The 13,500-nt window shown below is 43.0% G+C and overlaps 2 protein-coding genes across 6 annotated transcripts in view; one reads left to right on the top strand and one right to left on the bottom strand.

Annotated features, from left to right (window-relative positions):
- RABEPK (Rab9 effector protein with kelch motifs) overlaps nucleotides 1-9,206 on the top strand; it is a 27,123-nt gene extending 17,917 nt beyond the window's left edge. For all 3 annotated transcript variants that reach the window (XM_015061461.3, XM_027035109.2, XM_015061452.3), the window contains 4 exons: nucleotides 1,292-1,453; nucleotides 4,599-4,748; nucleotides 6,645-6,794; nucleotides 7,378-9,206. In XM_015061461.3, coding sequence (XP_014916947.1) covers nucleotides 1,292-1,453; nucleotides 4,599-4,748; nucleotides 6,645-6,794; nucleotides 7,378-7,670 — 755 coding nt within the window. In that variant the 3' untranslated portion in view covers nucleotides 7,671-9,206. The remainder of the gene's footprint in view (nucleotides 1-1,291; nucleotides 1,454-4,598; nucleotides 4,749-6,644; nucleotides 6,795-7,377) is intronic.
- Nucleotides 8,945-13,444, bottom strand: HSPA5 (heat shock protein family A (Hsp70) member 5). Of its 3 annotated transcripts, none has more exons than XM_015061429.3 (9): nucleotides 13,288-13,444; nucleotides 12,983-13,206; nucleotides 12,649-12,880; nucleotides 12,090-12,227; nucleotides 11,655-11,767; nucleotides 11,168-11,558; nucleotides 10,804-11,041; nucleotides 10,315-10,482; nucleotides 8,945-9,860 (listed from the first exon to the last, which is right to left on the bottom strand). In XM_015061429.3, exons 2-9 carry the CDS (start codon nucleotides 13,102-13,104, stop codon nucleotides 9,298-9,300), a joined length of 1,965 nt encoding a protein of 654 aa, XP_014916915.1. In that variant the 5' UTR covers nucleotides 13,105-13,206; nucleotides 13,288-13,444; the 3' UTR covers nucleotides 8,945-9,297. The 3 variants fall into 3 exon arrangements, with proteins under 3 accessions (XP_014916915.1, XP_014916923.1, XP_026890905.1); XM_015061437.3 differs by having other exon boundaries at nucleotides 12,983-13,177; nucleotides 13,288-13,443; XM_027035104.2 differs by lacking the exon at nucleotides 13,288-13,444 and having other exon boundaries at nucleotides 12,983-13,272.
- Nucleotides 13,445-13,500: the final 56 nt, after the last annotated feature.

Raw genomic sequence — 13,500 nt, 5'->3', positions numbered from 1 at the left:
TAACGCATCTGTTTCTATAAAACTCATGCTTCACTCTAAAAAGAAATAAGCTTCTGTGCACCTCCTAAGGTAGTGAAATTGTATTCTCAAGTCAGACGAGTGGAAAAACACCTAGATCTTGGTGTTATCAAGATGGAATTTGAATCCCAAGTCAGCCATTTATTAGCTATGTCCCTTTATTTTTTTTTAAGATTTTATTTTTTATTTGTTTTTTTAAAAAATTTTTCAATGTTTATTTTATTTTCTCATTTTTTTAAATTTAATTTTTTATTTTTTTAAACTTACATCCAAACTAGTTAGCATATAGTGAAACAATGATTGCAGGAGTAGATTCCTTAATGCCCCTTACCCATTTAGCCCATCCCCCCTCCCACAACCCCTCCAGCAACCCTCAGTTTGTTCTCCATGTTTATGAGTCTCTTCTGTTTTGTCCCCTTTGTTTATTTTATTTTTGAGAGAGAGAGACAGAGCATGAGCAAGGGAGGGGCAGAGAGAGAGTGGGACACAGAATCTGAAGCAGGCTCCGAGCTGTCAGCACCGAGCCCAACACGGGGCTCAAACCCACGAACCGTGAGATCACTACCTGAGCCAAAGTCGGACCCTTAACCAACTGAGCCACCCAGGCGCCCCAAGATTTTATTTTTTAAGTAAATCTCTACACCCAACGTTGGGCTCAAACTCACTACCCCAAAATCAAAAGTCACACGCTCCACTGACTGAGCCAGCCAGGTGCCCCTAGCCATGTCATTTTAAACAAATGACTTCATCTGTCTCTGCTTCAATTCTCTTATCTGTAAAATGGAGAACTAATATTTACTTAGCACTTACTATTTATAAGGAACTATTATTATTACTACTGAGACTGTGATAACTTTGTCTACTTTCTTTTAATGCCACATAGTCTGGAGTAATTTGGCACATTTAGTTCTCACCTCTAGTGGGTATGCATTTTAGCAGATGTTGGTCTCCTCCGAATGGGCACAGGGCAGGGTAGTCAGCAAAGCAGAAGAACGTTCAGAGAGGACGTTTGAAGGAAGGCCTCCAAAATCAAATCGACCTCATTCTTAATTGCATGTGTGACTTTTTCAATCTTGGGGATTTGCCTCTATCTGGGAAAATTGTATCACCCGCTACCCCTCCTTGACTTTGGTGGCACAAGAACCCTGCCTAGGCCTTTGCTGTCCCCCTTGGTGATAGGGGTATGAAAGGTAACTCTGCCTGGCCTCAGAGTCAAGATGCGAGGCCCATCAGCCTGGATATTTTAGGTGACTGCCTTCTCTCTCTAAACCAGAAACCAGGACTTGGACCATGCCGGAGGTGACCAGCCCCCCGCCATGCCCAAGAACATTCCACACATCGTCTGCAGCCATTGGAAACCAGCTGTATGTCTTTGGGGGCGGAGAGAGAGGCGCCCAGCCTGTGCAGGATGTGAAGCTGCATGTGTTTGACGCAAGTATGGACTGGAGGGCACCCCAGGGTTGCCACTTACCAGGTCAGAGCCACCCTGGCCTGCAGCTTACCTGGTGTAGGAAGAAGAGGTTAGAAAATGACACTTTGTCTGAGTGTCTCTCTTCTAGATGTCTTCGGTGTATCCCTTAGCTAATATCTTCTTCCCACAGCAAAATTTGCATTTAAAAAGGTATAAATGATCACTTTAACATAAAGTGTCATTTATAAAGAAAATAGTACGAGTTTCCCCTTTAGCTTTTCCTTCCCACTACATAAACAGAGGTAAACATTGTTAGCAGTTCCTAATGTCTCCTTCCGGACATTCTTATGCGTTTATGAAATTTCTATGAATTTTGAAGTTACATAAAAACTTTAAAACACATACATGGAATCAGATAATAAATACAGTTCTATAGCTTACTTTTGCAGGGGTGAGGCTAAATCTTAGTAATCGAAAACATGCCCTTTGTAGCCACATAACCTGGACTCAGGACCAGATCTGACACATACTTTCTGTATTGCTTTTTTTTTTTAAGTAGGCTTCATGCCCAGTGCTGAGCCCGACATGGGGCCCAACACGGGACTTGAACTCACAACCCTGAGATCAAGACCTGGGCTGAGATCAAGAGCCAGATGTTTAATCGACTGAGCCACCCAGGCACCCCTGTATTACTTGTGACTAGTTAATCTTTCTAGGTCTTGGTTTGTTGATCTGTAAAATAGAAATGGTAATAGTGCCCCTACTAAAAAGAACTGGGAAGATTAAATAAGATAATGTCATACAGTGCATAGCACAGTGCCTGGCATATCGGGGGCACCTAAGGGACATGAACTGTGTTATCATCCCTTCATTTAATCATACGTCATGGATGTCTTCTAAGTCACAACCGGTTTCCTTGCAGAGCATATCCTGTGGGTATTCCTTATTTATTCAGTCATTTTCTTACTGATTGACTTTTTGCTGACAGCGCCACAGTGAACATAAATTAATTTTTGTATGTGTTACAAACATTTATGTGGAATAGATGCTGAGAAGTGGAATTACTGGGTGAAATGATATAAACATTTAGAATTTTGAGCCCTCTGGTCAAATTTTTGTATAAGGAACATTTATTTGCATTTCTTCGGCTTACTAGTAGGTATTTATGAATAGCGATTTATAAATAACATGTGACAAAAGTAGTTTTCGTGTGTGTTTTTTAAGAGAGATGTAGCCTTTTGTTGAGAAGATGCAGTAAGCAAAATTTCAAACTTATAAAGTGAAATTGAAAGACTGGAGACAGAGTATAGTATGACTTCTCTTTCCAGAAAGAATGGTGTTTGCAATTCTTTCAAAGCACTTTTTATTTCAAAAAAAGTTTCGTAAGTTTATTTATTTTCAGAGAGCGAGAGTAGGGCAGGGGCAAAAAGGGAGGGAGAGAGAGAATCTCAAGCAGGTTCCACACTTGTGAGTACAGAGCCTTATGTGGGGCTTAAACTCACAAACCGTGAGAACATAGTGACTCTTAATCTCAGGATCATGAGTTCAAGCCTCACATTGGGGGCAGAGCTTACTTAATTAAAATTTTTTTAAAAAATAGCAGAAATAGGGGCGCCTGGGTGGTTCAGTCGGTTGAGAGCCCAACTTTGGTTCGGGTCATGATCTCACAGTTTGTGGGTTCGAGTCCCACATGGGGCTCTGTGCTGACAGCTCGGAGCCTGGAGCCTGCTTCAGATTCTGGGGGCTCCCTCTCTCTCTGCCCCTCCCTTGCTCGTGCTCTGTCTCTCTCTCAAAAATAAGTAAACATTAACACATATTTTTAAAAATAAAAATTTAAAAAAGCAGAAATAATTTCATATGTAATATTTGTGTCTTGTATTTTTCACTTAAGCACAGTTCTCCTGTGATCATGAAGTCTTCAACAATTTTATTTATTTATTTATTTGTTTGTTTATTTTAAGTAGGCTCCACACCCAACATGGGGCTTGAACTCATGACCCTGAGATTAAGAGTCACATGCTCTACCAACGGAGCCAGCCAGGCGCCCCAATCTTCGACATTTTTTTTTTTTGCTTTTTTTTTTAAGTTTATTTATTTATTTGAGAGAGAGATAGAGGGAGAAAGATGGTGAGTGGGGGAGGGGAGAGAGAGAGAGAATCCCAAGCAGGCTCTGCACTACCAGCACAGAGCCTGACATGGGGCTCAAACTCGCAAACCTGTGAGAACATGACCTGAGAGGAAATCAAGAGCCAGAAGCTCAACCGGCTGAGCCACCCAGGGACCCCTCCACTCTTCAACATTTTAAATAAATGCACAGTATTCTATCATGACTGTAGCAATAACAACTATTCACTTGTCTGTGCACTTAAGCTATTTTCCATTCTTTATTACAAACAATGCCGTGATGAACGTGTTTATGCATAAACCTTTTTCAGATTATTTCGGATTGTATTCCTTTGAATGGTGGGGCTCCGTGCACAACCTTCAGGCATACCACAAACAGTAATTCTCACACAAACTCTCATGTATTGAATACTTTCTCTGTGCTTATCTCACTTGATGCATACTTCAACCCTGAGAAGGAGGTATTATCTCTATCCCCATTTTACAACTGTAGAGGCTAGAGCTTAGAGAATGAACTGGTGCAAGGCCACGAAGTTATTCAGTGAAATGACCCAGTTTTCACTCCAACTTCCCTGGTCTGTTATCCTATACTGCTGCTCCAGCAGGCCCTGCTAACTTCAAAAGTAGCCTTATTTTCCCATGCTTCCAGCAAGTCAATTAAGGGTATTGTCTTGGAAAAAAAAAAAAAAAAGACTCTGAGGCCTGTCACAGAAGAAGCAGACTATTCTTTTTAATTTTGCTACAGTTCCAGGTTGAAGCTTAAAGGAGGTCTTTTTAAATTCAACGCGAGGAATGGTTTCCTAAAGCCCAGTAGAATGGGCAGGCGTGGTAGGTAGTGAATTCTCCCGCCCTAAAAGTGTCCAAGCAGAGGCTCTACAGGTCGTAGAAGGAAGGAGGTCTGGACTGAGTTGGCAAGTTGGAGTGGATGTCCCCAGGTCACTTTTTGCTTTCAGCGTCTCTGCTTGCTGGGGAGTGAAGCTTGGGTGTATTTCTCATGTTCTGGCTTCATAGCTTTTTCATCTGATGCCAATGACTACTTTTCTAGACACTCTGACCTGGTCACGGCCAGAGACCCTTGGAAAACCTCCATCCCCCCGGCATGGTCATGTGATGGTGGCAGCAGAGACAAAGCTCTTCATCCATGGAGGCTTGGCAGGGGACAAATTCTATGATGATCTCCACTGCATTGATATAAGTAAGTAGGGTAGAGGGCATGGGCAGTTATCTGCTTAAAATGAAATAAAATATACTTTGATAGAATATAGCCTTGCTCTTAAGTGTGGGTAATTTGGCCAGCCAGTGGAATCTTGGCTAGATTTCTGGCAAATGTGGCCTAAATAATAATAAATAATAATACCAATAAAAGCAATAATTTTCTGAGTACTTGCTATGTACCAGCCATTAGTTATCTCTTATGTTTCCAACAACCTTGCTCTTTCATTAAAACTCATTATGCTTTGTGTCCCCTGACTGGATTCCCTGACTGCCATTAGCCATTAACCCTATGCCCATGAGGGATATGTGTGTCCTCGGAGTATGTCTGGGCGTTGGGGACCAGAATTGCCATGCTAAATGGTTAAAACCCCCTGGAAGAGGAAAGCTGGGGAGAATGTGAGAATCGTCTTTCAGTGTCTGAAGGGCTGACATGCCTTAGAGATCCTGGACTCATTCTGGGTTATTCTTTTAGATGATGAGCTCCCTTAGGGCAGAGGCTTTTTCTGTTTCCCCGGTATGTTTCCAGCACTTAACACAGTATCTGGCAGATTGCAGGTGATGAGTGTGTATCTTGGGTGGACAGACAAGCAAATGAACATGTTCTGCATTGCCCTAGACTATAAGAATTGGAGCTGTGAGCAGAAGGCATGAGAACTGCTGATCAGTGTGTTGGGCTGCCTTGCCCGACAATGAGTTCTCTGGCTTGGTGACATCTGAGGCCAAGTGACACTGGCTGGGATTCTTATATTGGCTAGAGTTTTGGCTCAGCTGAGTGATTCTCCCTTCCAACCCTGAGATGCTGGGCCCCTGCCTTGAAGTGACAAATGGAAAACATCTTCACGGAAGTGTTCCCTGCAGCGGTCAGCTGGGGTTGTAATGCTTATTTAGAAAAAAGAAAGTCCTGGGGTGCCTGGGTGGCTCAGTCAGTTAAGCGGTCCAACTCTGGATTTCAAGCCTTGATCTCACTGATCGTGGAATTGAACCCGTGGGATCGAACCCGCAGCGGACAGCAAATCACTATGCTTGCTTGGGTTTCTCTATTTCCCTCTGTCTCTGCACCTCCCCTACTCACATGCACTCGTGCACCCCTGCGCTCTCTTTTCCAAAATAAACTTAAAAAAAAAAAAAAAAAGTCCTATTTCCTTGTGCTGAGGAGCTACTTCCTGGTTAATTTCTCTTCCTTTCCTACTCGAGTAATTCTCTAAACCTAAAATCCAATAATATCTTGCCTCATTTCAATGCTTGTTTGAAAAGACACAAATATCCTTGCACAAATAGGTTGGGAGTAGGTGTTGGAGGCAGCACATTACGGTGGAGAGAACACGGGTTCTAGAGTCAGACCTGAGTATCATAGCTGTGCTGCTTGCTAGCTGTGGGATCTCGGACAAGCCTCGCCCTCTTTAATTCCATTTCCTCAAATGTAAGAACGAGGGTAGACAGAAGTAATAGCAGTTTCATGGGGCTGTTAGGAGAATTAAGCGAGCAAAATATTTAGTGTCTAGCCGGCACTCACAGAGTTGCTAAGGAACTGCCAACATTTAAAATGCACACACGCAGACATGGAACTCCCCTCCTGTGGGCTCCAAAATAGTAAATGGTGAGTCACCAAAGACAGTATCACTCAGTGGGCTCCAAAGACCACTTACCTCAGAATTACCTGAGGTGCTTGTTAAAACTACAGATTCCGGAGCCTCTCCTCCCTCCCTGGACCACCCAAACAGAATCTCAAGCTCCCCCAAGTAATAAACCTTGTAATACTTCTCCGAGTGCTTGGTGAATGAGCTTCAGTGATTGGTTTGCAAACTACAAAAGTCTGACAAGTAAGGTTGAATCCATATTCTAGGCCATGTTGTACCCACTTTCTTTCTCTTGGCAGATGAGATGAAATGGCAGCAGCTAAGTCCCACGGGGGCATCTCCCGCAGCCTGTGCTGCCCACTCAGCTGTGGCTGTGGGGAAACACCTGTACATCTTTGGAGGGATGACTCCCACAGGAGCACTGGACACAATGCATCGGTATCACATAGGTGAGCAGGTGTTCACTGTGGATCTTTAAACTAATGTGACCATTCTTTGAAAAGTATCACAGCGCTTTAGTTTTTCATTTTGGTCCCTCCGCATCTAAATCTAAAGGAATCAGGGGTGCCTGGGTGGCTCAGTGGGTTAAGTGTCTGACTCTTGATTTTGGCTCTGGTCATGATCTCAAAGTTTCACGAGTTTGAGCCCTGTGTCAGGCTCTGCACAGACAGCACAGAGCCTGCTTGAGATTCTTCCTCTCTCCATCTGCCCTTCCCCTGCTTGCAGTCTCTCTCAAAGTAAATAAATTAAAAAAAAAAAACCCAAAACTTAAAAATAATTCTCCCTCTCCCTCTGCCCCTCCCCTGCACACATGCACACACTCTCCCCCGCTCTGTCAAAAATAATAACCCAAAGGAATGAAAACCAAACTTATAGGGAATGACGTCATGAAAGCAGTAACACTGCCAATAGATTTTTTTTTTCCTTTTATTTCTTATTTCTGCTAGTACGTAGTGATAACAGCAAATCACTGAGCATTTCTGGAAATTTTTTGACGCAGAGCCTTTGTGTATATTGTTTTTTCTAACACAGAAAAGCAGCATTGGACCTTGCTTAAATTTGATACTTCTCTCCCCCCTGGACGATTGGATCATTCCATGTGTGTCATTCCATGGCCAGTGATGTGTACTTCTGAGGAAGAAGATTCCAATTCTCTCACTCTGAACTGTGATGCTGAGAAAGGGGATTCCGCCAGCAAAGGAGTGACCCAAGGTGGTGACTCACACGAGGAAAGTCAGACTGACACACTGCTTTGTTTTGTGTTTGGCGGGATGAATACAGAAGGGGAAATCTATAGTGACTGTATTGTGACTGTAGTTGACTAATCCCACATTTTTATTAAATGACAACTTTTCAGGGAAGTTAAATGAAACCTTAGCTATTTTATACCTCCAAAATATTTTCTGCACTATATATCCCTCTAACTCTTACCTAATTTGGGAGGCGAAGAAATGGATAGCCCAGTGCAAAAACCTCTATTATATAAAGGGTTTTACCAGCAATACAACCTAGGTGGTAAGTGTGATTGGTCAAGATACTGATCACAAAAATGTTGGAGAATTAAGCTGTAGAAACCATAGTGTGGACATTTACAGGTTGAAGCCTATCTTTCTAGTATTCATCTAGTAGCTGCTCTCCACAAAGAGGTGCAGCCTGTTGGCATGTGAGAGCCACTGGGGACAGGGATGAAGACTGGCCCTTGTCTTTCCTAACCACCTGCTAACCCCACAACATACAGCACTGCAGGTCACTTTTAACCGTTGTATTGAACTTGGCCTGAACACCCTTGGTATTATACTCCATGCTTGTCCAAATGCTTCTGGGGCACTGCAGAAGTGTGGGCCTCCGACTAAAAACAGTCATGCCATCAGGTTCCAGTTCTGACACGTTAGAAAATTAAACTTTTAGCCCATTGCCCACCCCATAAAATATCTATCCTTGGGCACTATTGAGTTTCATATCAGCACCAGAGAGCCCGCCCTTTTCGATCATGTAAAATCATTTATCTAGATCATCCTTTTCCCTCAGGAAGCCAATCCAAGTAATCTTGAACCTCCCTTGATACAAATGACTACCTTTGATCCACAGTTGTAACAGGGCTTAAAGTAATTTCTCACCATCCTAGACCCTACTCCAGACAACTAGTAAGAAATTTCAGAGATGAAGATTCTGACATAGTGGGAGTTTAAAATATACTTTTATAAAAAATAAGAAAATACTTTATATCCTAAAATTATGAACTGAATCTCAGTGTATAAAGTTAACATCAGTGATCCATCACTCATAGCAAGTCTCAATGAATTCTAGCAGCTACAAAGCATTATTAGTAATAAAAAGCCCCCAGAAAGTTTTAAAGGTAAGGGGAAATTGGAAATTTCGACGATGTTCAAGAAAATTCTGCTCTTGGGCATGTGAAATGACTCTTGCCTAGGTAAGAATGTTTCTTACCTTTCCCACCCCTTTCTTAAATTAACATTAGGGCAAGATCCCTGAAACAACTAAATAAAAAGGTTTCTTTACCTCAAAACCCCACCAAGTAAGAATGTGACCTTGAAGCAACTGACTTAATTAGAAGCTTATCACAAAAATTAGACCAGTGTAAATAACAAACATTTATTGGTGTCACTTATGGTAGAAAAAGTTCCTACACCAGATGCGCATGACCCAATTGTTAAATAGAACATTTCCAAGATGAACACACGCCCTAACTCAGCTTTTTTACCCACTTTTTAAGATAGCCAATTCTTCCTCCCCCCCCCCCCCCCGCACCCCCAAGACATGTGAGCAACTGCTAATGAAAAGCAGTAAACAGCCACTTGGGCTATAGCATTTTCAACTCCACTCCAAGGTGAAGATTCCAATTACATTCGAGACTTAAGTTCTCTCAATTTTCTCCTAACGAAAGTTCCTGAGTCCAGTATTTACAATATTACAGCACTAGCAGAGCAATGTCTACAACTCATCTTTATCTGCTGGTTCCTCATCACCAGTTGGGGGAGGGCCTGCACTTCCATAGAGTTTGCTGATAATTGGCTGAACAATTTCTTCTAGTTCCTTCTTTTTAGCTTTGAAATCTTCAATGTCAGCGTCTTGGTGACTTTCTAGCCATTCAATCTTTTCCTCTACAGCTTTTTCCATGGTTTCCTTGTCTTCGGAGGAGAGTTTACCTCCCAGCTTTTCTTTATCTCCAATTTGATTCTTTAAAGAGTAGGCATAGCTTTCCAATTCATTTCTAGTATCAATGCGCTCCTTGAGCTTTTTGTCTTCCTCGGCAAACTTCTCAGCATCATTAACCATCCTTTCAATTTCTTCAGGTGTCAGGCGATTTTGGTCATTGGTAATTGTGATCTTATTTTTGTTGCCTGTACCTTTGTCTTCAGCTGTCACTCTAAGAATGCCATTCACATCGATTTCAAAGGTGACTTCAATCTGTGGGACCCCACGGGGAGCAGGAGGAATTCCAGTCAGATCAAAAGTTCCCAGAAGGTGATTGTCTTTGGTCAGGGGTCGTTCACCTAGAAGGTATACACACACACAAAAAACTTGTTAGGAACAACTAACAACATTAGTCTTATCTGGATCCTTACACTGTTAGAGCCTACAGTGGCAAGGGCGTGTTTATCAAGCTAGAAGGGGGTCAGTCAGTATTGCTCTACAAGGAATTTCAAGTGGGCCCAACTGTTACATTACTACTAACTTTTAATTGAAATTTCATCTACAGTATTATGAACTCTATTCTTATGGTATTCGAGGAGCCAGCTCAGAAGTTACTTCTAATGGCAAAGAATGCTAGATAGCTAGATGATAACTATTATTTTAGGACTGACTCTACCAAACTCAGCACCAGTTAAATTAGGGACCCCTGTCTGAAACCAGCAGATTCTTTCTTTCCCTTCTGTTTTCAATACAATATATTAAGAGGTCACTTTCCACAAACATACCATGTCATTAACAAAGATAGAGCATTACCTTCATAGACCTTGATTGTAACAGTGGGTTGATTATCGGAAGCCGTAGAAAAGATCTGAGACTTCTTGGTGGGCACCACGGTGTTCCTTGGAATCAGTTTGGTCATGACACCTCCCACAGTTTCAATACCAAGTGTGAGGGGACATACATCAAGCAGTACCAGATCACCTGCAAAGGTAAATTAACCAAGGTTAAGTTCTAATTTGAGTCACAGGAGCACTACCAAGCAGTCTCCCCATGAACTATGTAACTTTATCTTCTCCATCTTGCCATTTAATGAGAGGTTGTATGCAAAATCATTTCGGAAGCAGTAAATTAAACGTAATTGCTAAGGATCTTGAAACTGAGCCAGGTCTTGTCCTCACTTTACCCTTTACCAGCTGTATGACCTTGTTATACATACTCTCTTGCTTTCTAAAGCAATAACTAATTATACTCTTTCTATCAAGCTATTGAAATACTGTGGAAGATGCTGTGACACTGACTTACCTGTATCTTGATCACCAGAGAGTACCCCAGCCTGGACAGCAGCACCATATGCTACGGCCTCATCTGGGTTTATGCCACGGGATGGCTCCTTGCCATTGAAAAATTCTTTAACCAGTTGTTGAATCTTCGGGATTCGAGTAGAGCCACCAACAAGAACAATTTCATCAATATCAGACTTCTTTAAGTCAGAATCCTCCAGCACCTTCTGGACAGGCTTCATGGTAGAACGGAACAGGTCCTAGAATAGGAAACAATTACTGTGATGATGCCTATTATACCTAGATACTGTCTAAATAGCTAAATGCAGTGTCCCCAACAGAGTCTAACTAAATCTCGTTAGCAAAGCAAAAAACAAGTAACATACCATGTTTAGCTCTTCAAATTTGGCCCGGGTCAGAGTCTCAGAGAAGTCTTCTCCTTCATAGAAAGACTCAATTTCAATTCTTGCTTGATGTTGAGAAGACAGGGCCCGTTTGGCCTTTTCTACCTCACGTCGGAGTTTCTGCACAGCTCTGTTGTCTTTCCTGACATCTTTGCCTGTCTTCTTTTTGTAGAGCTTGATGAAGTGTTCCATGACACGTTGGTCAAAGTCTTCTCCACCCAGATGAGTGTCTCCATTAGTAGCCACAACTTCGAAGACACCATTATCAATGGTGAGGAGCGACACATCAAAAGTTCCACCACCGAGGTCAAACACCAGGATGTTCTTTTCCCCTTCCCTTTTATCCAAGCCATAAGCAATAGCAGCTGCTGTACTATTAAGAGAATGAAAAAGAAGAAAAAAAAAGTTTAGTTAAGTTTACATTATCCCTATTTGGCAAATACACCATACTTCTGAGTTTAACACTTACGGCTCATTGATGATTCTCATAACATTCAATCCAGCAATAGTTCCAGCATCTTTGGTTGCCTGGCGTTGGGCATCATTGAAATAGGCTGGTACAGTAACAACTGCATGGGTAACCTAAGAGAATAACAAAAGATAATTAAGTGTATTTTATCACATTGTTTAACTCTTATATATGTTGCACTCAAACCTTCGCTTTAGTTTCTAACACAGTTTGTTAGATACAACATACATCATCTCATACCACGGATTTGCAAGCATTAAGTGATAACACGTGAAAAGTGCCTAGTATTTTGTTTGGCCTACAGTAAGACATACAAACAACTAAAACTGAAATACACAGATATTCAGATTCTAATTATTAAACCAATGAAGGCATCTACGCAACACAATCAATAGTAAAAACAAAATTACTTAACACTGTTCTAGAAACATTTACCTTCTTTCCCAAATAAGCCTCAGCAGTTTCCTTCATTTTAGTGAGAACCATGGCAGAAATTTCTTCAGGAGCAAATGTCTTTGTCTGCCCACCTCCAATATCAACTTGAATATATGGTTTAGTTTTCTTTTCAACCACCTATTTTAAAGAATGAATTATTATTTTCAGTCAGAAGAACATTCAAAACTCTAAATAAAGAGGATGGTCTAAGGCCCACTTCCTCCCCCATTATTTGGTTTACTTTGGTTGCTTGGAGCTAAACAGTGACCAGCAACACTTAAGGAGCACGAGGAGTGCCTTACAAAGGCAAGCATATTCAGTTTCAATCAGGCTACCAATACTAAACGATGTAGACTAATAGTTACGTGTGACATTTCTTCGTACGCCAAGCTTACTTTACCAAATTTTGTAACATACTAAGATTACTCAATAAAAATTATTACATATGCACCATGTTCGCATCCTTTTTGTTATCTCGACAATTTTTCAGTAGCTTATTAATCCTAAGTACTCCCACCACCACCCACTTTCTATCCGGGTGACAAAAACCCCGTCGGACCTTGAAAGGCAAGAACTTGATGTCCTGCTGCACAGATGGGTCGTTCCATGTGCGGCCGATGAGCCTCTTGGCGTCGAAGACCGTGTTCTCAGGGTTGGAGGTGAGCTGGTTCTTGGCTGCATCGCCGATCAGACGCTCCCCTTCAGGAGTGAAGGCCACATAAGACGGCGTGATGCGATTGCCCTGATCGTTGGCGATGATCTCCACGCGGCCGTTCTTGAACACCCCGACGCTGGCGGAAAAATCACCAAGAACGGAAAGAATCAGCACTGCGATCCTCACAGCAGCCCAGGAGACCACGCCCCATTCCCCCCTTTCCACAAACCCCACTTACCAGGAGTAGGTGGTCCCCAGGTCGATGCCGACCACCGTGCCCACGTCTTCCTTCTTGTCCTCCTCCTCGGCCCGCGCCGCGCCGAGCAACAGCAGCACCGCAGCCACCAGGGACAGCTTCATCTTGCCGGCGCCGTAGGCCAGTCAGTCGGTCAGCAGGCAGGCAGGACCTCAGAGGCAATCCAACGACAGGCCGCTGCACGGGGGCGCACCGAGGTTACTGATCTGAGGGTACAGGGCCCGGGGTGAGCAGGGGCAACTGGAAACGCGAAGGGCAGGTCCGGAAAGGCAGGCCGCGGCGCTTACCTCTCAGATTCACGAAACCTCCCAAGCCGTTGAATCTGTGATGTCTCGGCCAGCGTCGACCCCGCCGTCGCCGACGCCGCTTATATACCCTCCCCCCAGCCCCGTCGTGGAGGCCACCGATTGGCGAAGGCCCTGCTCGTTGGAGGCCGCTGATTGGTCCAGGCCACCAAGCTGGCCGCAGCCGATTCGAAGCGGCCTCCTCCGCAGCTAACG

Source organism: Acinonyx jubatus, chromosome D4 (assembly GCF_027475565.1).
Source record: "Acinonyx jubatus isolate Ajub_Pintada_27869175 chromosome D4, VMU_Ajub_asm_v1.0, whole genome shotgun sequence".
Lineage (NCBI taxonomy): Eukaryota > Metazoa > Chordata > Mammalia > Carnivora > Felidae > Acinonyx > Acinonyx jubatus.
Note: the sequence above shows the minus strand (reverse complement) of the source record. Positions and strands in the feature narration are given on the sequence as shown.